This window comes from Syngnathus scovelli, chromosome 16, assembly GCF_024217435.2.
Source record: "Syngnathus scovelli strain Florida chromosome 16, RoL_Ssco_1.2, whole genome shotgun sequence".
NCBI classification, from domain to species: Eukaryota; Metazoa; Chordata; class Actinopteri; order Syngnathiformes; family Syngnathidae; genus Syngnathus; species Syngnathus scovelli.
This window is the reverse complement of record NC_090862.1, coordinates 9,685,542-9,712,013: the sequence shown is the minus strand read 5'-3', so window position 1 is coordinate 9,712,013 and position 26,472 is coordinate 9,685,542. Positions and strand designations below refer to the sequence as shown.

The 26,472-nt window shown below is 50.6% G+C and overlaps 1 protein-coding gene across 1 annotated transcript; it reads right to left on the bottom strand.

Moving 5' to 3' along the window:
• Window positions 1-26,472, bottom strand: LOC125983636 (protein sidekick-2). Its single transcript, XM_049745055.2, is given in 46 exon segments — window positions 1-789; window positions 792-1,065; window positions 1,304-1,433; window positions 1,992-2,127; window positions 2,648-2,788; window positions 2,858-3,022; window positions 3,179-3,304; window positions 3,382-3,543; window positions 4,025-4,162; window positions 4,394-4,580; window positions 4,876-4,991; window positions 5,054-5,155; window positions 5,360-5,416; window positions 5,870-6,005; window positions 6,069-6,139; window positions 6,298-6,401; window positions 6,557-6,758; window positions 6,827-7,021; window positions 10,329-10,427; window positions 10,567-10,756; window positions 10,844-10,959; window positions 11,040-11,277; window positions 11,355-11,505; window positions 11,598-11,707; window positions 12,116-12,237; window positions 12,418-12,609; window positions 12,869-12,967; window positions 13,040-13,235; window positions 13,326-13,441; window positions 13,991-14,172; window positions 14,574-14,714; window positions 14,783-14,930; window positions 15,254-15,390; window positions 15,696-15,872; window positions 16,488-16,590; window positions 17,010-17,177; window positions 17,361-17,477; window positions 17,831-18,025; window positions 18,105-18,188; window positions 18,541-18,731; window positions 19,931-20,042; window positions 20,121-20,254; window positions 20,388-20,535; window positions 20,603-20,709; window positions 21,986-22,145; window positions 26,058-26,472. Coding segments are annotated over 46 exon segments (6,882 nt in total). The 5' UTR covers window positions 26,236-26,472; the 3' UTR covers window positions 1-460.

Here is a 26,472-nt window from a genome sequence, read left to right as displayed (position 1 = left end):
TTATAATTACATTTTTATTGAGTAGTTTTGGGAGGGAAAGAATGTGTAACCTTTTGTACCATTTCCTACTAAATTCTCACAAGTCCTCCGATACAGTATCTGTAAGTTTGACATGGCCTGCTCCACCGTGACTTGTGCTTTTACTCTTTCAGTCAGTGTCTGTGATGAATATAACGGCTAAAAGAGACACATCTTCCCAAAAAGTTAGAGTTGCTATAACTATCTCTGCAGCTGCACACAAATCAACACAGATGCCCAGCCCAGCAGCACCATGTCCCAGAAAAAACTGCAAAAGGCGCCACCATGCCTTGATGTGACAAGTCAGCTCAAGGCGTATTCGTATAAAGAGGCGCTAAACAATCAGAGACAAGTACATAGCCTAACCACAACGATCAGGCCGAGTGAGAAAACAAGGGGGTCAAGCAGGTCACAGTCTGTTTCACACCCTCGTGTGTCCTTTTTATCTTGTGTTCTTAAAGCTCTCTCTGCATTTCAATGGAACATTCTGGAGTGACAAGTCAAATTCTTTCCATGAACCAAACATCACATTGATGAAGCACAGCACGAACACACACCTGAACGCCCGCTTGGCAGAGGAGAAAGACGCCTGCCATGTCAAAGATGAGAAACAAAAGAGTGCTTCTTGGGGTGGCATCTTGTCAGACCGCGTCAAACAAAAGAGGAGAAGCCGGCGGAGGGTGGCGGTGGTGAGTTGGCGGCGCAGCCCAGGCTGCTGGGGGACCGGTAGAGGGCGGCGTGCTGGCTGGGGGCTTCCAAGGACAGCGGGGTGGGAGTTCGGCTTCCTTTGGGCCTGAAGAGGTCGCCCTGGCCCTGAGGCCGCAGGGACGGGAGTAGAGGGGGAAGCGGGGGCACGGGAGGCGGCTGCTGTGGCGACTCCTGCTCCGCCGGGGGAACGGCCCGCGAGTAGCTGTACGCCGGCGGCTGGGACACTCCCTTGGGCTGACGCCGCCATGAGTTGAAGTAGGCGGGGTCGCTGATGTAGTGGCTGACAAAGGAGTGCGTCTTCTGCCGGCTCTGCTCCATCTCGTACTCGCTGTCGCTTCCCTGCAGCGTCGAAAGTACAACGCCCATTTGTGTCTGCTCCTCCAAATTGGTGGGCTTCAACCAACTAACCCAAAAGAGTCGACTCAACCGACACGATCAAAAATGTTCAGCGCTCGCTGTGTCTGGACCCGATAGTATATGAGTTGCTCTTTGGAGTGTGCATCTATGTTGCTGAGGGCTTTCCCCCCCCCCAACCCATGCCATTGCCCGCTCAGTAGGCGTGCTCCCTATAGCTCACCTGAGAATCTGAGATCTCGGAGGGCTTCTCCGTCAGGCTGCCGCTCTCTGCCAGAACGAGGTCGTTGTATTTGGCGCTCACGTCCTCGTCGGAATACTGCAGACTTCCGGGACTGGGCCTCGGCGGCGACCTGGCGTGCGAGAAGCCGAGTAGGCGGACAGCGGGAAGACCGAGCGGTGCAGCGCGGATATAGCGGCTCATATGTAAAATGGGATCTTGCCATAATCCTCCTTTTCCTACTCGAGTAGCACACATATAAGTCGGTTCTGCAAGATGCATTGTTAAAGCAGAGCGGCTTGACTGCCATGGAAAGCAGGGACTTGACAGTGAGCTTAAGAAGCTGGACACCAGAAAGGGACGTCTCCTTTTAGGCCAAAGGGATGACTCGAGTGGGCAGACTGAAGGCAAAAAACACGGCGGAAGATAAGCATATGGCAAGATCACGCAACAATGTGCCACCGGCAAACTCAGAATTATTTAAAAGCTTCGTCTTGGTTGGAGCATGCAGGAGCTCGCGCCTCTGTCCCTCCCCCCTTTCAAGTATCCCGTAGGGAGATCCCCCAACCCACCCCAGGGAGCCCCGCCCCCTCTCTCTCTCTGTGTCTCTTGCTCATTCGCAAAGAGTACAGCAGCAGGCTGGAGCGCTTTAAAGTGCAGTGAATGCAGGAAACGAGTTCAAGCGACTGACCGTGTGTGGATGCCGTTCTTGCGACAAAAGGAGTTTTTGACCGAGAGGCGTCGATTGTTGCGCTCCAACGAGGGGAAGCGGCCCTCGTCCAGGCGCACCATCTCACCATGGCTCAGTGGCAGTGTCGTGCAGTTGCCTTGAAAAAGAGGGGTGGGGGGTTAGCTGGATTGACTGTGTGACTTGAAGAGTGTTCTCTTCCCTGCCTTGTTCACCCTCGCGCATACTTTTGGGGACTTGATGAACGCCGCGTCTACTAGAAAGCTCAGCCGGACGGGCGGGCAAACTGGTCCAAAAGCGGTCGCCGGGGCAGGGTGGACAGTGGTCCACGCCACTTTATTTGCTAGCTGAAATGTCGAGGAAGGACTATGTTCCCGCCGTTCTGGCCCGCTGTTGATTTTTCTCCAATCCGTCATAAATGGCAGAGATGGGGAAATTGTCGGCAAGTTTGCTTTTCAAGACCATGCATTCATCCGCCGCCACAGCGGCCACTCCGGTGAGCGTCTCCGACTGACTTTGAGTGAGGCGCACACACACCGCACACGGATGCGCGCGGGCGCTTAGGTTGAGGCTCCGGGCTTACAGCGGATGGTAATTGAGCGACTCCAATGTTGGAGAAAGGTGAAGAAGCAAGGGCGGAAAGGCGAGTGAATTTTTACCTGAATCAGTCTTCTGGCTGTATTTTTGACTCTGTCCGCGGATGATCAGGACAAAAACCAGCAGCAGGATGAAGATGAGGCCCACCAGCGCGATGACCACCAGGAACCACCACTCCTCGTAGAAAGGCGACACTTTGTGGGCTGGAAAACAATCAAGGTCCAACAAGGTCCACGAGATGAGCTGCCTGCCGCTCCGCTCATGCGGCTTGCCTGAGACGGAGGGTGAGGGCAGGCTGGGTGAGCCATAGCCGTAGTCATTGACAGCGATGACACGGAAATCGTAGCTGACGCCTTCTCGCAGCAGGTCCAGGTTGAGTGTGTATGATGTGACTTCTTTGGGGATGTCTTTGATGAAGATGTCCCACAAACCTTCATCTTGAACACAACATCCATCATATTTGCTAATGGTCAAACATACGCATGTTGTTGGCTTTTCTAGGGCACAGGGCTTGCCAAGGAACTACGCTGCTGACTACACTGCTGACCAATTTAATTGTGGCAAAGGCATTCTTTGGAAGTCCCTTGTCTTACCAGACGGCCTCGATTCAATGACGTATCGCGTGATGGGCGCGCGGCCTTGATCGCCACCGCTCCAGTGCATCGTGAGGGCGGAGCCGTAGCGGGTAAGAAAGGGTTCTTCCGGCGGGCCCGGTGCTCCTTGGGGAGGAGGAGGGCGGGTTTATTTGAGAACATGCTGGCAAGACCTTTTTTTTTTCTTAGAAAAAGCGGCATACCCTCTCCGGGCCCCGTGGTGATGTTGGCCTCCGCCTCAGGCCCGTAGGTGAGCGTTTTGGCGCGGATACGGAACTTGTAGGTGACACCGTCGGCCAGGTCCTTGATTTTCAGCCACAGGGGGGCGCCACCTTTCACGTCCACTGTCACTATCTTACTGACACCTGGAGAGCAAGTAGAGGAGTCTGGAGAGGCTGCGTTCTGCTCAAACGTGCGCAAGTGGGCATTTATGGACTCTATGCCACGGCCGGGCCATATGACAGGTGCAGGTAGGACTGAGAAGCACCCTGTTTGGCATGCAACCCAGTCTCAGCTACAGTAGTTGGTTGTCTAAACAAGATAATCGTTGCCAGCTGTGGCTTTAGCGCTGCTCAGCTCAGCTCAGCTCAGCTCAGCATTGCATCTCTGCCCCCAAATGAGTTTGCAATCTGGTTCAGGTGGCCGCCCCGGAGTGACCATTAGTCGTGTTCCCCCCATTGAGAGCAGGCGAGCCGCACGATATGTGACCACGCGTGAATTGGTACGAGAATCCGTCAATATTCTCCGCTGTGTGCCGCCTGCATGTGCTCTGTGTCCGTGCAAAGTGTGAGCAGCGCAGGTGTTTTACAAGACGCTCAATGGCAGGGGACTTGGCGAATTCCTCACCATCAACCGGAGCGCATGGCTCGTGGACCAGGCGGTAGCCCTCCACGATGCCGTTGGCCGGCTCAGGCTCACCCCACGACACGTTGACCGAAGTGGTGGTCAGCTCGCCAAAGTGGATAAAGCTGGGAGGGCCGGGGGCTTGCAGAGGAGACAATCAAAACATGGTGAGCAAATATCAATATTCAACCAAGTGCACCCATGCACAAAACACGTTTTGGTCCATGAGCTTCGAAGAAACGTATGAGAAAAGTCCAAGATATTGATCATTGAATCCAGGCAAAAAGTGCAAAAGTGACTTGGCTCTCTGGAGCGTGTGAGCCAGTCAGGCGTGAAAGGACACGAGAAAATCAATCTTGCCACGAGAGTCACCTGCTTGCTGAGTGCGCCCTCTAGTGGGCAGAGAACGGGGCCCGTCGCCAGCCGCGTTGAAGGCGGCAACGCTGACCATGTAAGTGGTGTAGCCCGTCAAGTTCTTCAGCTTCACGCCCAGCTCAGGCACAAAGAGTGTGCGCAGGCGCTCCGTCCCGTTCTGCAGCGGAAACTCCCAAAAGTAAATCTGCCGCCCGTCAAAGAGAAGAGTCACAACAGGAATCGGCTGGAAAATTGCTCTTCAATTTCCATGACAATTTCCAAAGCTTGGCATACAAAGAAACGCTAAATTTGAGCAAACCAAGCCCCAAATCACAGTTCCATTTCAAATGTTGGAAAAGATTTTGCTTCTTACAAACTTGGCAAAGTCTTCATAAGAAGAACCCTGACCTCAGAAGCCAATGTGTGCCGCTCGCAATGTTGCGAGCCAAGGAGGGAACCATGCAAGATGGCCAATTTGGAGCCGGATGTGGAGCTGCTACCTTGTAACCTTGTAGGTCGCCATTCTGCGTATCCGCCGGTGGAGGGTCCCACGCCACATCCAGCTGGGTGGCGGCAGTGGACTGGACCACTACATTCTGGGGCGATGCTGTTGGGACTACAACATTGCGCAGTCACAAATGTGCAAAGGGGGAAAAAGCATGACGAGAGAAGACATACCTGCTTCGCCCACAAAGACCTCCTGCGGGGTGCTGCTCGGACCCTCCCCCACTGCGTTGTACACGCTCATTCGGATCTCGTACCGCTTGTGTTGACTCAGATCTAGGAGAAGAGCCGAGATTAAAAAGGTCGAGGTAGACTGGTGATACGGGTTAAAAAAAATCATTGGAAAATAATAACGGCGCAGATTGTGGAGATTAAAGTCACGTACATGAATGAGAATCAACAACTGTGTAGGCAATGAAATACAGTCGACAGCACGTAAATGGACGGAGGAGGGGGGAGGGGCGGGGATTTCAAACTTACGGTCAAGTTCGTACTGGGTGAGGGAGGATTGGCTCAAGTTCCTGATGCTGTAGGGAGCTGTGGGAAGAAGAAGAGAACAAACGCACTTGGCCTGCTTGCTCACAAGATTGTCAAAATGTGGACTTCTTTCCAAAGGAACCACTATGGGCCATTTGGAGTCATTTCACCGCCTTTAGCCTAAGAAGGATTCTCTCCAAAAGATGATCCTGTGGTGCGTTAGGAGCAACTTTACCTCCCCGAACGGCGAAAACCTCCCGCCAAAAAAACAACGGGTATGTCCAATGATTACGTTCAAGATTTGCGATTGGAATACCGACGATTGAAGCCAATTTCTCCCTTCGGACCGACATCAGCAAGAACTTGTGTAAAAGAGCCATGTCAGCTGTGTTCAGAGTGAGTTTCTTCCTCCGTATCTGCTAAGAAAACCTTCACGTAGCTCAAAGGTGTCATCACAAGTTTTGCATGACTTGAGGTTCTTTTTTCCTTGTACGACTTTGAAGGCTTGCTCACCAATGAGATGGGCCCAGCTGGGGGACGGGCTGTTGGCGGCGTGCAGCGTGAAGCTTTGCAGGCGCTCGTAGCGCAACTCTCTGTAGCGGAGCCGGAATCCCAGCAGGATGCCGTTGATGTGATCCTCAGAGGGAGACTACGGACATGCAGCGTCGCCATCACAATCCAAAATTAAGGGCTTAATTACGACTCGCACTACCTGCCAGCGGAGCAGCACGGATGTGGTGCTGTGCGGTGTTACGGACAGAATAGTCGGGGCTTTGTCTGGTGCTGCATGTGTAAACAAAAAGAAAAGACACATGCTTATCACTTTGGGGAACCCTGCTCTGCTTCTTTTGCATGTCATTTGAAATTCATTGGTGCCAGCGAGAACGGTAGTCTTTCTCTTGGTGAGGACGACAACGGCAGGGGTCGATGCGGGCTCTCACCATCCTGCAGCGTGGTGACGGCCTCGCTCTCCTGACTGTACTCGCTGTCTCCAATGTCATTGGTGGCCTTGACACGAAACTGGTACGACGTGAAGGGCTTCAACCTTTCAAGAAGAACTTCATTCAACTCAACTCTACTCGACTCGCATGCAGCAATTTGTCTTTAGGAGCAATGCCAAGACAAAAAAGTCCTCACACCATGACAGCTTCTTTGAATTTACCGTCCGCCAAAACATGAGAACAAAAGACAACGAGGCACCTGTCCACTGAGTAGGCCTTGATCTGGTGGCTGACCGAGGCGGAGTGCATCGTCCAGTTGTTTCCTGGCAGCTCTCGATACTGCACCGTGTAGTAGCGCACTGGGGAGAGCCCGTCACTGCCCGGCTCCCACGTCAGCAGCACTCGGCGAGCGCGCACTTCCCGTTGTGGCGCCATGGGTCGGCCCGTGGGTTGGGGTCGGGCTGACCGGAACACCGGCAGCGTGAGTGAATTGCGCTCTTCCTTTCTTTTGGAAACTGCAGGAGCTCACCTCGTTTTTCCGTGGTGACCACCAAGGCCTCAGCAGCTTCGCCCCAGCCTTTCCGCGTTTGTGCGCTGAGGCCAAAGACGTACGCCGTTTCGGGCTTGAGGCCCGCCGCCACGTACTGCCGCGCGCTTGGGCTCAGTACATTGACGGTGGCACCGCTGCTCACCGACGAGTTGCCTCTGTACGTGATCTGATAGGCTGCAAGGACCAGCAGAAAGATCCTCGAATAAACATGACTTTCTTTCCTCATTCAACGTCAACATCAAAGTCCAACTTGATCTTTGAAATTCTTTGATTGTGTGAAGGCGATGGCCTTCACACATATGTTATTCTACTCCATTCTCTATTATTAGTGTGAAGGCGATGGCCTTCACACATATGTTATTCTACACCATTCACTTTATTAATATTATTATTGTGTGAAGGCGATGGCCTTCACTCATGTTATTCTACTCCATTCACTTTATTATTATTGTGTGAAGGCGATGGCCTTCACACGTTATTCTACTCCATTCTCTATTATTATTATTGTGTGAAGGCGATGGCCTTCACACATATGTTATTCTACACCATTCTCTATTATTATTATTATTATTATTATTATTATTATTATTATTATTATTATTATTGTGTGAAGGTGATGGCCTTCACACATATGTTATTCTACACTATTCTCTATTATTATTATTATTGTTTGAAGGCGATGGCCTTCACACATACATATGTTATTCTACACCATTCTCTATTATTATTATTGTGTGAAGGCGATGGCCGCAAATTTACTACAAATTTTTCCCCATTCATTCTTAATGGCACATTCGACATTTCACATTTACGTCGTTCCAATTTGAAATTCACGTCATTCAGCACATTCGAATCACATTCGGAAAGATTCTAGACATTCCCAAAATTGCCAAATTCAAAAATTTCCCGTTTTCACTTTTAAAAATTCGACAAAATTTTACAAAATTTCGTTTTCCCCCCCCCTCATTTCTACATTTTTCAACCGATTCAACCCATTCCAACTTTCAACTGTTCATCTTTTGCCTACCTATTCCACAACTTCTCACCTACCAAAAATTCCAAATTTTCAAATTTGAAATTCAACCAAATTCTCCAAAATTTCGGTTTTCTACTCTAACGTCTACGTTTTTCAACCGATTCAACCCATTCCAACTTTCAACTGTTCATCTTTTTTCTACCTATTCCTTAACTTCCCACTTACAAAAAATTCCAAATTCTCAAGTTTGAAATTCAACCAAATTCTCCTGGATTTCGTTTTTCTACTCTAATTTCTACATTTTTCAACCGATTCAACCCATTCCAACTTTCAGCTGTTCATCTTTTGCCTACCTATTCCACAACTTCCCACTTACCAAAAATTCCAAATTTTAAATTCAACCAGATTCTCCAAAATTTTGTTTTTTTACCGATTCAACCCATTCCAACTTTCAACTGTTCATCTTTTGCCTACCTATTTCACAACGTCTCACCTACCAAAAATTCCAAATTTTCAAATTTGAAATTCAACCAAATTCTCCGAAATTTCGTTTTTCTACTCTAACTTCTACGTTTTTCAACCGATTCAACCCATTCCAACTTTCAACTGTTCATCTTTTGCCTACCTATTCCACAACTTCCTACTTACCAAAAATTCCAAATTTTAAATTCAACCAGATTCTCCAAAATTTTGTTTTTTTTACCGATTCAACTCATTCCAACTTTCAACTGTTCATCTTTTGCCTACCTATTTCACAACTTCTCACCTACCAAAAATTCCAAATTTTCAAATTTGAAATTCAACCAAATTCTCCAAAATTTCGTTTTTCTACTCTAACTTCTACGTTTTTCAACCGATTCAACCCATTCCAACTTTCAACTGTTCATCTTTTCCCTTCTTATTCCACAACTTCCCACTTACCAAAAATTCTCCACAATTTTGTTTATCTACTCTAATTTCTACATTTTTGAACCGATTCAACCCATTCCATCTTTATTCACTTTGTTCACCTTATGCTTACCATATTCACCCCCTTAACCTCCACTTCCAGTGTGGCGGCCATCTTGGATTGACCCTGATGTGCCCCAATGAACCCAGAATGAACCGGAAGTGCCTCAAATCAAACCGGAAGTGACCCCAAATGAACCAGAAGTGACCTTAGGGAAACCGGAAGTGACCCAAATCAAACCGGAAGTGACCCAAAATAAACCGGAAGTGACCCCAAATAAACCAGATGTGACCTCAGCTAGACCGGAAGTGCTTCTAATCAAACCGAAAGTGATCCAAATAGACCGGAAGTGACCCAAATCAAACCGGAAGTGACATTTCAACATTAAGTGCCCTAAATACCTACATTTGCGCTAACTTTTGCAATTTTTTTCCGATTAAACCCAATTCGACATTTTAACCCCAAAAGTGAAACTCCTGAAGCCGTTTTTTTCCTTTTGTTCCAAATTTCAAAAAATTTTGGCGCAATTTTTTTTTCTTTTAGTTCCCATTCATTCTCTATGAGGATTCAAGATTTGCTCTGACTTCTACATTTTTTAACCGATTCAACTCGTTCCAACTTTCAACCATTCATTTTTTGCCTTCCTATTCCACAACTTCCCCCTTACCAAAAATTCTCTACAATTTTGTTTTTCTACTCTAATTTCTACGTTTTTCAACCGATTCAACCCATTCCAACTTTATTCACTTTGTTCACCTTAAGCTTACCATATTCACCCCCTTGACCCCCACTTCCAGTGTGGCGGCCATCTTGGATTGACCCTGAAGTGCCCCAATGAACCCAGAATGAACCGGAAGTGCCCCAAATCAAACCAGAAGTGACCCCAAATGAACCGGAAGTGACCTTAGGCAAACCGGAAGTGACCCCAAATCAAACCGGAAGTGACCCCAAATAAACCGGAAGTGACCTTTTAAACCGGAAGTGACCCCAAATAAACCGGAAGTGACCTCAGCTAAACCGGAAGTGCACTAAATTAAACCGGAAGTGACCTTATTTCAAAGAGAAGTGCCCTGAATGAAACCAGAAGTTACCTAAATTTAACATTTGCTCTAACTTTTACAATTTTTGTCCGATTCAACCCGTTTCAACTTTTGAACTCCAAAGTGAACTTCTTGAACCTGTAGTTTTCGTTTTGTTCCAAAGTTAAAAAATTTTGGGTGCAATTTTTTAAAAAATTTTCAGTCATAGTCTTCGCTTCCACAAGCAATTTCTCCAGAAATTGCATTTTCTAGTTCTACTTTATCGTCTCTTATAGTTGCCTTGTGTATGAAATGGGCAACGCAAAAAGCTGCCTTTCTTCCTGTGAAGATTGCAACTTTGTTTTGTTGAAAAGAAATGTGAAAAAATTCCTTCAAGATGTTATTCTTGTAACACCATGACATTTTCCTCTTTGGCAGCTTTGTAATTCAGGCTGATGAGACGTCCATCGTTCCTGGACAATATGAAACAGCACACCTTTCAATTAGAATGTAAAAAGGCGACGCCTTTGAGCTCACCCAGGATGATGCCGTTGGGTTGGGAAGGGGGTTGCCAGATGAGCCTAACGGAGGTGGTTCTCACTTCGGGGAAGAGGATGCCGACTGGGGGGCCTGGCACTGCAATGCCACAAAGTCATTTGCAACGAGCGGTCATGAAAACGATGGCCTTTTACGGATGCGTTCAGCAGACATCTTGATTGACATGGCCAACCACATAGTACATTTTCAAATGAGGGAGGGGAGCATTTTCAATGACCGTCATCAAGGGTCCTTTCCAAGATGGACGGCGCGCTGCTCCTCCCATCTCCAATGCGGGTGAAGGCGAGCACCCGTATCTCGTAGAGCACATACTTGCTGAGCCCCGTCAGAAGGATGCTATGGCTGCCATTGCCCTCCACCGTCCAGAAGCTGGATGCTGAGTCAGAGTCCTTCTCCTTGTAGAGAACCTGCCAGCGAAGAGGAGATGCGCTTGGCCAAACACGTGCCAATTTTGGCTGGTCATAGGCTGGGTCAAAGCGGCAATATTAGCTGACCTTGTATCCAAGGATGGGTCCGTTGCGATCCGTCTCGGGGACCTGGCCCCAGCGCACCAAGATCCTGCTGGAGGTGGTGGCAAAGGCCGACACATTGGCGGGACCATTGGAAGGAACTAAAGCCAGAAAAGGGCAACTGTAGAAAGTCCAGTCCAAAGCTTGTCGCGCACCACACCGCCCGATCACTCTTCCTCACCGGACTCCCTGGTTCTCCCGTGGACCGGCGGGCTCCAGGGTCCCGACCCGATCCCATTGACAGCCTGTACCCGGACCTCGTACTCGGTCCACTCCTCCAGGTCCTCAATGGTGAACTCCCTCTCCAGCCGGTCGGCAACCACGTGCAAGAGGACACCTCCTTTGGCGCCAACTTTGGAGTACTGGACACGGTAGGCCACCAGATGGGGATTCCCGTTGTACTCCCACTCAGGAAGCGGCTAAGACGGGGAGCGTTTTCGGCATCATGGCGTACAGAACGTCAGCAAAAAGGATGAGCTGAGCGGTGGCAACATACCAGCCAGCGGAGCCACAGACTGGTCTCGCTGGCCGTACACAGGCTGACGTTGGCGGGGGAGACGTCCGGGGGGGCCTGCAAGGTCTGGATCTTTCGAGAAGGCTGGCTGGGGGGGCTGCTGCCCACAATGTTCACCTGCCGCATTCTGAACCTGCGTCCAGGACACCGTGTCATCAGGAGACACAAGTGGAGGTAAAGCTTCCTGCAAGGTGCAAAAACGCAAAGCACAGCAGCTCTTTTCACCTGTAGAAGGTGTAAGGGTTAAGATCCAGCACCTCCATGGCACGGGCGTCCGGCTCATTCACCAGCTGTTGAACCATCAGCCACTCTTCATCCTCACCAATGATGCCGATCTGCAATGCGTGTGGACAAACTTGTTGATGTTGGCAGTTTTCCGTCCATGTTAAGTTAAAGTACCAATGATCATCGTCACACACACATCTGGGTGTGGTGAAATTTGTCCTCTGCATTTAACCCATCCCCATGTGATTTTGATCCATCCCCTGGGGGAGAGGGGAGCAGTGAGCAGCAGCGGTGCCGCGCTCGGGAATCATTTGGTGATCTAACCCCCCAATTCCAACCCTTAATGCTGAGTGCCAAGCAGGGAGGCAATGGGTCCCATTTTTATAGTCTTTGGTATGACCCGGCCGGGGTTTGAACCCACAACCTTCCAGTCTCAGGGCGGACACTCTACTACTAGGCCACTGAGACGAGACATCAGCACCTTGCGGGACGGGACAGTGCGGGTCGGAGCGGCCTACCTGGGCTTCCACCTGCCAGCAGGAAATAGATGTCTTGCCGTCGTAGCCCGGCGTAAATTGCAGGCTGACGGAGCGAGCGCCCATGTTGGAGATGGCCAAGTTGGTCGGAGAGCCGGGCAGCTCTGCAGCGGCAAACAACACGCGGGACAGCAGAGGAGGCGGGGAAAGAATAGTCACATAATAAACTTCTCTCATCTGCCCCTTGTTGTCATGGAAACAAAGGCCAGAATCGCCATCTGGCCAACAGTAAACAGGGGTGGGCTTGGAAGGAAGCATGGGACGTGTCCGGTGCGTGTGCTGACCTGGTGGGACACCCGAGGAGATGGTGGAGGCGGACGGCTGGCCTTGTCCCTTGGCCGTCATGGCCGCCACCTGGATGGTGTAGGTGGTGAGTGCGGTTAGGCCCGTGACCTTGTACTCCTGAGTCAGGTTGGGCAGGTAGTGGGTCACACGCGTGTTGGTCCTGTTGAACTCCTCCCACGAGATGCGGTAGCCTCCAAAAACAAACACACCTCGTCTCAGGAATTCAGAGAGCGCTAGAGCGCTTGTCTTCCAACCCGGAGATCGGTGGCCCAGTAAGACCGCATGAAAGCTTCCTTGAGTGAGACACTAAGCCCCCGGTTTGTTGCACCTGACGGCGTGTCATCGAGGGAGCACAGTGAAGTGCTTCGAGTACCAAAGGGCTAGGCAAGTGGAAGCCCATTTACTCTTATTAAAAAAAAAAAAAGATAAATAAAATAAATACTCAATCACCTGTGAGAAGGCCGTTTTTCTCCTGTGGCTCCTTCCAGCTGACTTTGAGAGAGGTATCCAAGATGTCAGTGAAGCTGAGGTGTCCCACAGCACCGGGGGCTGGCGAACATTCAGAAGAGCGATGCCAAAATGACCTGTCAAGTCAGGACACGAGCGAGAGGGCACCCTTACTGTCCTCGTGGGTGCGTAGCCTCTGAGGCAGGCTGCGCGGGCCGTCCCCCGGCGTGGTGAAGCACAGCACAGACGTGTAGTATTCGGTGAACTTCTTCAGGCCAGAGATATAGCCCACGTGGATGCTGTCCTGGAAGTTGGGGCGCGCCGTCACCACGGTCATCTCGCCGGCCCGTCCAGGTTCCCATGCCAACAGCTGGAGGAAGGTGACGGAAAGTTTTGAGGTGATAAACCTAGCATCACTAACACTGGTAATGATCCCTTAGTGGTTTGTGCCCTAGCTCACCTTGTAACCCTGGTTGATTCCGTTGACAAACTGCGGGCTAGGGGCGCTCCAGGCTAATCGCATGGCGGTGGAGTTGACTGGCTCAGCTCGCACATTTCCCGGCGGCACGGTGGGCACTGAACGGGACCAAAGAAGATGAGGAGGAGACGGAGAAAACCCATCATTGACACAATCAGGCCATCGGTGTGCGAGCTGTTGCCTCAGGCGCCTTTCCTGCAAACCCCGTGACACGTCCCTCCTAACGCAAGGCCGCAAAGAAGGTGCTGGCAAAGTCGAGTCACGAATGAAGCCGCTCGGTGCCATCTCCAACCCGGATAAATGCGCATCGCTACTGCATGTTTGATGGCTAAAACTGAACCAGAGACCTGCTCCAAAATGTGTCCGTTGCCTTTGGTCGACAGACAACGAACCGGGATGACGAAATGAAAAGTTCGACTTGACAAGGCAAAGAAGGAGGAAATGGGATGTTGACCTTTTTTGTACTTTCGAGGAATCAAACGATTGGCTTTTGTTCAACAAATGCGGCTGTGGCATAAGAGTGCACACATGAGTGACACCATCCACTCTGATTTGACTCTGAGCGGATTCAGCAGCATCGGCTCCAAAAGCAAAGGTATATGTGCAAACGGAAAGGACGGTGTTCCAACCGCGGGCGTGGTACTCACCTCCTTGCAGTGTCCATTCGGTCACCTTGTGGCTGTAGACGCCCCTGCCCGCCCCGTTATAGGCCGCCACCTCTATCTCGTAGTTGGTCCAGATGATGAGGTCCTCTAGCAGCAGGCTGCTTTGCTCCGGGCTGGTAATGTTCTTTATCTGACAGTCCACGGGAAGCCCAGACAGACAGTACCTGGCCAGGCGGGATCGGGTGCGGGGCAGAGATTGTGAAGCAGCCGTCGCAAAAATCGGAGTGCTAAGCGCTAGCTATGCTAGCAAGCAGCTGTTTTGTAGATAGTCAACATTTCTTTCCAAAAGTGTCCAAATACTTGTTTACCGTTTATTGCCATTTAAGTGCTGCTATGCTAGCTCGCTGCTAACACAAGCTAAATTAGCGAGCACGTCGTCATAACTGTGACTCACTAAGCCGCTTGCATTTCAACAAAAGCGGGGTAAGACCATTTGCGATCAGATTCTTTTGACTTGCATAAGTCAGGACGGCGGTGTCATCAAAAGACGATGACAAAGGCACAAAGAGGCTCGGTGACAGGTGGTGACATGAGCATCGACAGGCAAAGGCAAGCCGATTCCCACCTAATTACGTAGCCCTGGAGCGGTCCGTTCTGGTGGCTCTCGGGGGGCGGCTGCCACTGGATCATGATGGACTGATTGGTGCGGCCGCTGGCCATCACCGTCTGCGGGGGTGCGCTGGGGGGCTCCTCTGGAAGGGTGAGGCTGGAGAGAAGCTGCTCAGCTTCGCCCCAATAGCGCTGCCTCATTCCTTCACCTTGGCCAAAACTTACCGCTCGCTCTCTTTGCTGAACTGCCCTCGGCCGACGTCGTTGACTGCGCACAGGCGGAATTGGTAGGAGCGCGCCGGGATGAGGCCGCCCACCGCCACCCCGGTTGACTCCGGCTCCTTGTCGGCGATAAGCACCGTCCATGGAGCGTCTGACCAAAAAAAAAAAGTGAAAAGTCCTCAGATCACATTGCAACTGTTTTGAGATGGCACACCTTTTTAAATGCCCAAACCAAGTTCGGCTCTTCTAGTAGGCTGGATTTTTAGAGAACCGAATCACGCCTGTAACAACATTTGAGTCCCTCCTATATTGCAAACTCATCAATGCACTTTGCCCCAACGGTGCTTATGGCTAAGTGTCACGTTCAAAAAAGGAGATGAATTGCGACATCCTTGCGTGATTTATCTTGCTGTCAGTCACTTTGCCTCACGCATAAGCCAGCCCGTGGCCAAGCCAAAAAGCACATCCACTCACTGTTCTCTGACACTTCCACGACGTAGCGGAGGAGCGGGCTGTTGCCGTCAAAGGCCTGCGCCCAGGTTAGGTTGATGGTGCGCTTCTCCGTCCGGCTCAGCACCGCCACGGGGTTTTCGGGCGCGTGAGGGAGTTGCCTGGATCCGTGACAAGACAGGCACACATGAAATTATTGCGCTGGCCGGCTTGACTGTTGGCCGAGAGGAGTTTGGTGAATTTTAAAAGAGGGACTCGGGCAAAGCAACAACAACTTCAATGAATTCAATAGACAGTGAGTGTGAAGTAGCAAAAAAGACCGCCCAACCCCTCTTTAAGAAGCGATTGATTCTTTTTGTATGAATTGATCTCAGTCAAAGCATTTTGGAAAACACATCAGCGGGCGGGCGGACGGGCTGCTGGGGACGGATGGGCTGCTGGGGACGGATGAACATCCGTGGCACACCTGACTCTGAGGTGGGCGCTGCGGGAGTCATTGCCGCCCACGGAGGTGACGCGGCAGGTGTAGGTCCCAATGTCGCCGGACCAGGTCTGGGAGATGTGGAGGGTGCCCTCGCTGTCCAGTCGCAGGCGGGGCGACGCCGTCACGTCCAGCGGAGAGCTGTTTTTCTCCCAAGCGTAGCTGGAGCAAAAAAGTGGCAGAATCTTGAACGGAAGGCATCTTTGCTCCGCTGCCACATGTAGCCGTTAGCCCGGCCCAGCGTGGCCCGGCCCAGCCTGGAGCCGTCGGTGACCGAGCGGTTCGTCAGAGAGCAAAAGCGTTTTGGTTGAAATCCAGTATTGTAAGATGAAACCAACGCTGTCCAGCGGCCCAGCGCCTTGATCAATTTCCACTGTTAAATGGGTACGCACATGCACACGGAGTCACGCGAACGCACACACACATACGCACACACACAAACACACACACCTTCGTTTGTGTGCGTGTGTGTGTGTTGTGTTTGTGTGTGTGTGTGTAAGTGTGCGTGACTCCGTGAGCATGTGCGTGCAGGGCTCCCGCACACGAGCTGGGGAGATGCAGTGATTAATTGCAACTGTTGGGGCTAATCTCCTTGGCACCGCCACACAATCAATGCCACCGGGCCCAGCGCCGACGCACACGCTCATCGCTCAAAGTACACATGGCATCATTGGCTGTGACAGGTGGAGAGGAGATTGAGCGCCCATTTGGCAAACTGATTAAATGCAGCTGCGATAAGCCGTGCTTGTTTTCCACACAAACTTTATTCTGGGCTACCTGATGCTGACGCTGGGGTCGTGGGTGACGCCACAGGCCATGACTGCCTTGGTCCCCTTAATGACGCTCTGCTCTTGAGGCGGCTTGCTGATGCGGGTGCGGGCTACACACACACACACACACACACAAACACAAACACACACGCACAGAGGGAGAAAGCGTGGAGAGGTCACCTCGCCTTTGATCGGATTGCACTGCGATGCATTCTCATTGAACGCTTGCCTCGGAGCCTGTTTGACTTTTCTTCCTTTTCAAAGAAATTCCAAGTCGAAGCCAATGAGTCAAATGAAGGAAACGCCAAAAGTCCACACTTTTGGCAATGTCTGTTTTTGGCATCACAACAAAATTATGTTCTGTGATGCCTGGCAAGAAGGAGCGGTGGATGAAAAAGTTAGCTTCTGTCGCGCCAGCCAACGACCAGTGTGGTGACAGTTTATTAAAGGAGCATGGCTCCGAGATCCAGACGACTACATTGGCCTCTGGCTAGCTCATGATGTAATGAGCGATGAGTTTCCCGCTCACCCCACACCAGCAGGTCGGCGGAGGCTTCGTCGATGCCTCTGGAGTTGCTGGCCATGCAGGTGTAGGTCCCCGCGTCGAACAGGTGGGCCGGACTGATGAGCAGGCTGCCCGACTCCAGCAGGGCGAACCTGGGCAGCTGCACTGAGCCGCTAGCCAGCACGCGTTCGCCTGGGAAACGCAGCGCAGCACAGCGCTGACGAGCGGCCCACTTTTTCACCTCGTGAGTCGCCAATTGCTCCATGTTGGGCTTATTCGTGCGAGGCCGTTTTGCAACTTGCGAGCCATTTCAATTCATTTGGACAAAAGTGACTTGACATCCAGTGTGTAAATGTGCACGAGCGGGATGCGCACCTTTCTGCCAGGTGATGGCCGGCCGCGGCGCTCCAGACGTCAGGCAGTGCAGGATGACTGACATGCCGTCAATCACGGCGCTGTCAGCCGGGCCGGCCGTGATGTTGGGAGCGATGCCTGATGTGAAGCACACACAATAAATAGAGAGAGAGGTGATGCGAATGCAGATGTCAGCTTTAATGGACTTCAGAATGACACAAAGGCACCAGCGTCCGTCAGGTCTCCGTCGCTCCGAGAAAACCATCCAGAGCACCTCTATGGCAGTGGTGCACCTCCGTGTCCATCTTCGAGTAGCTTGAACGTAACATTGATGCTATTGTGACAGCACACGTCTTGCGTTTAATGTTTGAAAGAAGCGTTTAATGTTCAACACTTTCGGGACATGACTTGATTGAACGACCGACAAATTCAGGGCTACGCAGATCCTGCTCATAAGCCCCAACACCCCAAAAAAAAAAAAGAATACTGACTGGTGACAGCGAGATAGGTGTTGGTCTGGATCTCTCCGGCCAGATTGCGGGCGAAGCACTGGAACATTCCGGTGTCGTCGGGCAGAAGGCCGTTGATCTGCAGACTGCCTCCCGCCAGGATTTTGTACCTGGGGGTCTTCAAGGGGCTGATGGCCGCCGCGTCCTTGTACCACATGATGTCCGGCCGAGGTGTGCCTGCACCCACACGCACATACCAACTCGCTTTTCCCGCTTATTGGACTTGACAGCTCGATGAGCCTCGAAAAGACCAGACCTCGAGCCTGACAGGGGATGTCCACCACCTTCTCCATCTCTGCAGCAATGCGGCTCGGCGGCTCTTTCACAAACCAAGGATATTCTGGTAGAGGGAGGAAATAAAATGAGCAAATGTTGAACCATCCACACAAAGGTCCATTAGCCACATGCTAAAGTATCAAGAAACGGCCCGCACAGAAGCAAAAGGAAGTCTAAAGATTCTTCTATTTGAACATGCGCAGTCGCGATACATCCAGACGGGGCATTCAACGCTGCTCACGGGCATATCTTCTTTATCCTCTGTGGAGAACAATAAATTGCAACTCTTTTGTGACACTCTTCTGTATCTCATCACCCAATCAATGTGGAATTGTTTAATTCTTGACAGTTCATCCAATGATGTCACTCCCGTAGGATTTACAACTGTCACGGGAAGCACGCGACGACACGCGTACCGAGCACGTGCAGAAAGGCACCGGCGGTGGCTGGTGGCACGCCGCCGCTGCGGAGCGTCGCCTTGCACTCGTAGTAGCCGCCGTCGCCGTGCGTCGGCTGGCTGATGACCAGACGACGGCCAAAATCTCGAATTCCCGCGTGGAGCACCACGCCGTCTTTCTTCCATGTGATGTCCATCTTGACCAGCGGCCTGCCAGGTGAGGAAAAACTTTATTTTTATGGTTCGAATTGATGACGTGGCTCCCAGCAAGCAAAGCGATGCATTGGGCTTTCTCAACGAATGCAGATGATTGTCAGGGAGGTGCGAAATGGAACGGAGTGGAAAACCAACAAAACAAGTGACCCACTTTAGCAAAAGGGCTCTGTGCTCATTGAAATGACAAAAGCATCATTGTGCTTAAAAAATTCCTCAGAATTCAAGGATTAGCTGGGCTGGGGATGAAAATAATACGTGTTGAGTTGAGCTGCAGGCCGCACCCCTCTCTGGCTGAGCTGCCTCAGGTTTGGGTGTGTCTTCCTGCCTGGAGGCAGCTGATTGAGTGCACCAGGTGGAGATGTTGGGAAAATCAGTGTGGTTTGGAGGCACTCACAGACAGGACATTGAGGAGCAAGCAGTGTGTGTGTAACAAAGGGAAAAGCTGGATGTGAGGAAAAGAGACTGCAGGACAAAGGCTAGTAAAGACAGAAGAAGGAGCCGGTGAGCTTTTGGACATTTCCGTGTTTTGCAGAGAAATGGACCAGTAATGTGATGTATAAGTTAAAATGTGTTTGTGATTAATCATGTGAAAACTTCAAGATAAAATATTATATTCTTAATATTATTCGGGTGAAAATACAGTTAATAATGTGGTGTGTTTAAAAGGTATTTGAGCTAGAAGTAATTGATCTGCGTGTGTATTTACAGGGGTTAAAACTGCTTTGTTTGGGAAAAGTGCTTTAAAAAATGTATTTAGTTTATTTTGGGTACTTTAAATATGGGTATTTTCTACTTATATTGAAGTTGGTTTTGTGGGTTTGTGGGTTTTGGGTTATATTTTGACCACCTATTTCTGGTTGTGCTTAAAGGTTTTTCACCTGTGTGGATTGGACAACTTTGAAAAATAAAAGAATGAAAGAAAAGAAGTCCGAATCTTGTACATTTGAGTGAATTCCATTCGAATCTTATCCCACCTTATCAAGTGGGGGAGCTGCAGTTTAACCTCACAAGAGTGAGGTCCACTTGACAATGCGAATGGGGGCAGAAAAACAATCAAGTTCAGCTGTTCAGCGAGATCGCTCGCTGCTTGCTTGAATCGAGCTTGCAAGTATTTGTACAAGCTCAGCAGTTTGCTGCGAAGAAGCGACTGACATTGTGGAAGGCGTGCGCCTGTGTGCGCGCGCGTGTGCTACCTGGCGTTGGCGACACACTCCAAGATGGCTTCGTTCCTGCCCGCCGTCACGCTGGTGTTTTTAGGCGGGACGAGGATGGAGGGGGCAATGAGGTCCGCGGGCCCTCCCACTTCTATTACACACACATCCATCAAGCACTCAACTAGTGAAATGAAAGGCTGGCAAATAAAATTGGGGCGCGCAGACTTACCCTCCACAACCAGCGTGACAGGCTGACTGGTTTTGTTCTCGCCGTTCTTGTCGTTGACGGCCTGCGCGTAGTAGCGGCCGGCGTCGGGCGCCACCGTGGACAGGACCACCAGGGTGTTGTCCAGGGTGATGGCGCTGAGGAACACAAAAGACCAGACAACAACACACGGACGATGTGAGTGTATATGTTGGATTAAACATGCAAAAGAAGGAGAAAGAAAAAAGAGTTTACTAAACACACACAGAGTTAAAAGCTGAGCTGGCTTACATGCGTCCGCTAGAGGGGATCTTGCGCCCGTCACGGAACCAGGTGATCTGGGGCTTGGGGAAGCTGTGGATGCGGGGCGTCGGGATGAGGGCACCGTCGCCCTGCGACACCGTCTGAGAACGCTGGGCCTCCACGAAGCCGGTCATGTCTACAGGAGGGCGCACTCAGGAGCCGCGCCACCTACGTATGCCAAGTGCGTGAAGCGGCGCACTTACACGCCACCCGGACTTCAGTGCTGCACTGCATGACGGCCCCCACTCGGTTTCTGACGATGCAGCGGTAGTGGCCGGCTTGGGATCGTTCCAGCAAGGGTATCAGATACCTGAGGAGAGCCAGAGATCGCACACTTGGGGCAGCTACCAAACGGCCGCCGCTCCTTTTGGGCTCTGGGATCAGGGCTGGGGAGGAATAGAAAGCAGAGGGAGCAGTGCCAAACCGGAGGGGCGAGGCGCACGTGTGCATCACAACACAACGCCGCTTATTTTTGAGTGTCGTTCTCAATGTTGGCAACATTTCTCTCATAAGATGACAACTTGATTCTCAAAACCTTGGCCTTTTCTCAATATGACAACTTTTTGTTTTCATGGAAAAATGCCATTTTGGAACCACACTATGATTTTCCTTTCATCTAATGCAGTGTTTCCTAACCTTTTTTCATTCCCGGCACACCTTTTCATTGGAAAAAATCTCGAGGCACACCACCAATAAAAATCTGAAGTGTTACACCAGCTTCTATATTAAAATCAGTTATATTACAACAAAAGACGTAAAGTTCTATTCCTATATATATGTATGGAGAGTCGAATAATTGAATAAAAATAAATACTAGATATTCTCTAAATTGTATTTCTTTTGTAAATAAAAGTGAGCGTTTTTGAAAAAAGGTTTTAGACAGTGTAAGGTGTAAACTATTGAAAGTGATCAAAATCCAAAAGAATCAATATGACTTTATTTACTGTTTTAGACTAGCTCTATAAATATTGCGACAATAAGAACAAAGTCACTTTTAAAGATGCTCTGCTGTTCTGACAGCGGCTGAGTGGCTATCACAGTCGAGGTGTCTCGACTTGACTGTGTATTTTATGTTGTTGAAAAATGAACAATCCAGGTTCTCCCAATGAACTACATGCTCTGATTTCCATCGGACTAAAAACGCATGACAGCCGTCATAGTGTCACTGTTAGTAAAAGCACACGGCAACACACATAAACTGAGTATGTGCCGATGCCACAACATGAAATCTCAAGATTCTCCGATTTGCCACGCATGCACAATTAGCAAGTGGCTGTCCAGGCCTTGCGCTAACTGACCAGTGGTTTGGCGATCCTATTTACAATGCGCTCCGTAATTAATGTTGGACAATTTCCCACGGCACAGCTGAACATCTCTCACGGCAGTGTGCCGTGGCACACTGGTTGGGAAACACTGATCTAACGAACTGCGCAGGATTACAATTTTGTTCCTAGTAATATTGCAACCATGATCCTGTGAAAAGCAAACATGAGAGTCTCACGAATTGGAGCTCGCAGGAAGCAAATAATAGGAAGCGAAGAACAAAGATTTATTCAGCCTCAGCCGGGTAGGGAGGAGTTGCTCGCCTGTATTCCAAGGAAAAGCGGGTGAGCGCACTGCCGTTGTAGATCCACTTGAACTCCAGAGGCCAACTACCCTCCGCCATGCAGGTGAGGACCAGACGGTTGCCCTCCAGCTGAACCTGGACCTGAGGGGGCTCCATCTTGAAATACGGCGGCACGTCATCTACTGGACACACAGAGTGGACAACACCCACACAATCGCACCAGTTCTCAGGACGCCAGTTCTCCTGGTGAGCACCCACCCTACCTCCACCCTACCTCCCTTCGCCGCACCCATTGAGGAGCATGCTGTCGCAGCCTTTTTGGCATGTTTTTTTAAACACGTTTCCGCTTCTCGTGGCCAATCGCCACTCGGAGTGGAGTTTATCCACGCCTTCTCCTTTCTAGTCTCGTGTGTCGCATTGCGTGTTTTGTTGTCATGGTGTCCGTTAGCGTCTCTGTCCCACGCCTGTGGTCTCGCCCCTCCCCGCCTGTGTTCTACCCATCATCATTTTAATCACTGTCACCTGCCCCTAGTTACCCGTCTTGTATTTAAGCCCTGTCCGCGTGTCACCCCCTGTCGGATCATCCTGTTTGTCCCGTTTTCCCTGTTCACTCCGTCTGCGTTTTCCCACGGCTGGTTTGACATTTTTCTTGAAGGCATAGCAAGGTTGGAAGTGGGCCTGGCTTAATTTAGAAAGTGGGGCAAAGACTAATCCAGGAAAATAAACAAAGACCCAAGTGTTAATTCCACAGGGCCCCGGGTCGTTAGCGTTAATAGCGCGTGCGTGCTAAGCCATCTGCCGGGATTGTTTACACTTGGCAGGATAATGAGATCCTAATTAGGAGATAGCGTTACAGGAGCTGGGTTGGAGATCATCACCTACACATCCTCGAGTCTCGCCGGGAGAGGGAGGAAGGAAGGGTGGTAGCACTAGCGGACGCATTCCTCATCGCCTATGGCTTGCGGCTGTCTCTTCAAGGAGTGCGCCTGTACTCCATATCCCATCCGCTTTTTTCAAATCTCGTCGAATGTCCAAATTGCAGTGCTCCGGCTGGCCAGCATGCTAATGTCATTTTCTATGCGTGTGCACAAGATATGTGTGTGTCGGCAAGGGCTGCCGATTGCGATTCTTATCGACGTGGCAGAGTGGCAAGCCACAATGCTCCTTGTTTGAGACTTGAAAATCTGGCACCAAGTCAAGCTGGCGCCAACGACGTGATGTTTTTCTAATTAAGTTCTTAAGCCTGCACTCCAGCTAAGGTTGATCATTTTCCGCTGCCTTTCGAGCCGAGGGGAGGAAGATTAAGAAGCCCAAAGCTCAGCGTGTCCAGTCGACAAGTTTTCTTAAGTGCGTCAAAAAGCCAAGGTTAGAGCGGGTTTGGAATTTCACAATGAGAGCCAGCACATTTGTTGACAATGCTAAAGAGCTCACGCGTGTTTCCGCAGCGGACGTCAACTGCCGTGCATCATTTTGACCTTGGCGCCTGCTCTGCTAAAATAAAGCACACGGCCTCTCCATATTTAGTTCATGGCCATTGTTTCCGCTCCAGCCAGCTTGAAATCAAGAGCACAATGCATTCCCGCATGGCCCGCGCTGCACAGCAAGCCCACCAGCGCCTGTTCTCTTCGCTCTGGACAGCATGAATAAAACAAGTCTTCAACAATGCAGAGTGCACGGCCACATCGCTGTCATGAAAGCTTCAAAACACCAGCGCCAGCACCCTTGGTGCAGAAAAAACAAAGATCTTTTCCTCTCCAAAACTTGTCCACCTCACATTTGTTGACATTTACAACCGAGGATTCCACCAAGAGCGACCGTTCTCATCTTCCAGTTTCCCGCAGTCTTGTTTTTTGATTAGAGTCAGACGCAACATCGGACGCATTTCCCAGCTTTGTTGAAGCAAACGCGTCGATTTTCACCTTGTGGTTCGCAGTGTGGTTCATATGGGCGGGTCGCATATCAACCGCCGTCGGGTCCGTCCGCAACAAGAAAAACACCAGCGTTCACAGCGACTCGAGTGGCATTCTGAAGGCCATCCGTGGGCCACCGCCTGGCAGTGGGCATCCCAGGGGAGGAGGAATTGTTTTGGTACATTTGTCTGCAAAACCTCCTCTAACTGTTCCATGTCAACATTTAGACAACACAAAGACAAAAGTCAGGTGTGAATTTTTGTGTGCGTGCATGCGTGGGGGCAGCGTGCGGCTGGGTGTTTACGCACAGCTAATCCCATTGATCCCCCGTTTGACTGTCAGCTCTTTCCGAGCTACCGGTCGCCGCGTCCGGGCAGCTTCCCAAACAAAACACAACAATTCCCCCTCCCGTGGGGTGCCATTTTCAGGATGCTTTAAAACGGCTTCTTCAAGCGACGAGTCCAGGGAGTCACGTGACATCCAGACGTCAAATAAAATGAGCAGAGACGCTTTGCGTAGCATCGGACCTCCCCATGGAAGGAATCTCGGTCTTGGTCTTGTCATCCTGAGCCGTTGGCCAGAGGGCGACTCTTCAAATTCATTTGAGAACATTTCCGTTGTGCGACGGTTTTGCCGCTCCACTGAGCCAATCCAAGGCCTGGTGAAGCCAAGAGGTGTTCTTCCGTTATCATTTGTCACCAAGTCGGAAGCGCCGCTTCTTTTCCCAGACGATGACCCCCTTCTTCTCATTCCTTGATTATCGATGGATTCAAGAATCTGCATTCAATCTCATTTTGCACATATTGATTATTGTGCGTGTGGATCTGTGTGTGCGTGCACGTAGGCGTGTGTGCGTGTGTATTTGCAAGCCCGTCGACGTTTGTCCTCACATAGACGAATTATGACGGGCCGCCTGCGTTAGAGGCGGGCACTTTTAATCACACGCGGATTGCCGGCGCTTTAAACCGATGCTTTTTATGTGTAAACGTGGCGGATTAGCGGAAGATTTACAGATTTGGAAATGGTCAACAGCTGTCGGGCCGCACGGTAGCGCGCGTCCAGAAAATCACGGTGTCAATGGAGAGGAAAGTCAAAAGACAGGAAGGCAAACGCCGTCGTTTTAACTCCGAGGCAAGGAAATGATTGGCAGGCGCACCGCCGAGACGGAAAGCGAGAGACCAAACAACCCGCCGTTCTGAGAAAAGCTGTGGCGAGGTCCGACAGACACGTTGCTGCTCACCGCTGTCTCTGATGAGCATCGCGGCAGATGGAAGACGGGCCTCTCCGTTTCCAGCCTCCTTGAATGCTTTACGCGTACGGCTACGCGTATCAACCAAGTGCGCCACAACTGTCGACAATTCTCAAAAGTGTCACACCTAAAGCGGGCAAGCCAGCGAGCGGCCAGCTACCTACCATGTAGTAGTAGAAGCGTCAGCAAGCTAACGCGGCAATCTAAACTTGTCGCACATTCGAAACATACAAAGACGTCGCTCGTCAAGCAAATTTGCCCATGTCGGACAAAAAGTACGCAAGCACTGAACCTCAACTCCATGCGGCACTTCTTGGCCCACCCGAAAAAAAAGGTGTTGCCCCTAAAATCCAAACACTTTAGTTCATCCTTTCAAGGCAGCAAAACCCGCGGTTCGCAACATTTGGAAGAAACCTGCCCGTGAAATTGGAGTTTCCCTCCAAATTTGACGAGCTTTGACAAGTATTTAGGAACCGCTATTCTCCCGAGCCTCAACAAATGTACGCCAACCTTGCAAGAGCCAACGCCTACGTCCATGTCATTCAATTTTACCTTGATTTTAATCGTCTTCATTGTTAACAGCTACCTACTCAAATCATTTGATGTTGGTGGCATTATCTCATCTTCGAAGCTTTTGGCTAATCTGTTGATGGTGACATGGAGGGGCAAAATAATAGGGACACCTCCAGCAATGCAGTGCAATGCGTTTCAAAGCAGCTGGCTGGCATTTGTTGAGCAGTGATTTGTACTCAATCACGTCTCATTACATTGCTCAGCTCTGTCTAATGTTGTCCGAGTAAGAGTGTTTCAGTGGCTTGAAAACAAACCATTGCTAGCTTTATTCAATTCCGCAAAACACTTTCATTTAAAAACGAAGAAGGAAGGAAGAAAATGCCAAGGGGATAGGGGGAATCAATAGTGGCGCATATTACCTTGAGCCCGTGCGCAGAAGCACGTCGCCGAGAGCAGAACCCAACAGAAGACCAACACCTTCCCGATCCGTCCAGTCACTGCCATGCTCTGGCACCGCTGTTGCTGTCTCACCTCCAGTGCCGCCGACGCCGTCGAGCCCCCGGCGCACTTTTCTCCGCGTCGCCTCGCAGGAAACATGTTGCTCCGGTCGCACGCACTCCCAGGAAGCGAGAAAGAGAAACAATTGTGTGTCCTGGATAATGCTTCGGCGTTCGGACTTGACGGCGCTGTGCTGCTGCTGCTGCTGCTGCTGCTGCTGCTGCTGCTGCTGCTGCTGCTGCTGCTGCTGCTGCTGCTGCTGCTGCTGCTGCTGCTGCTGCTGCTGCTGCTGCTGCCGACGATGCTGCCGACGATGCTGCCGCTGCTGCTGCCGAC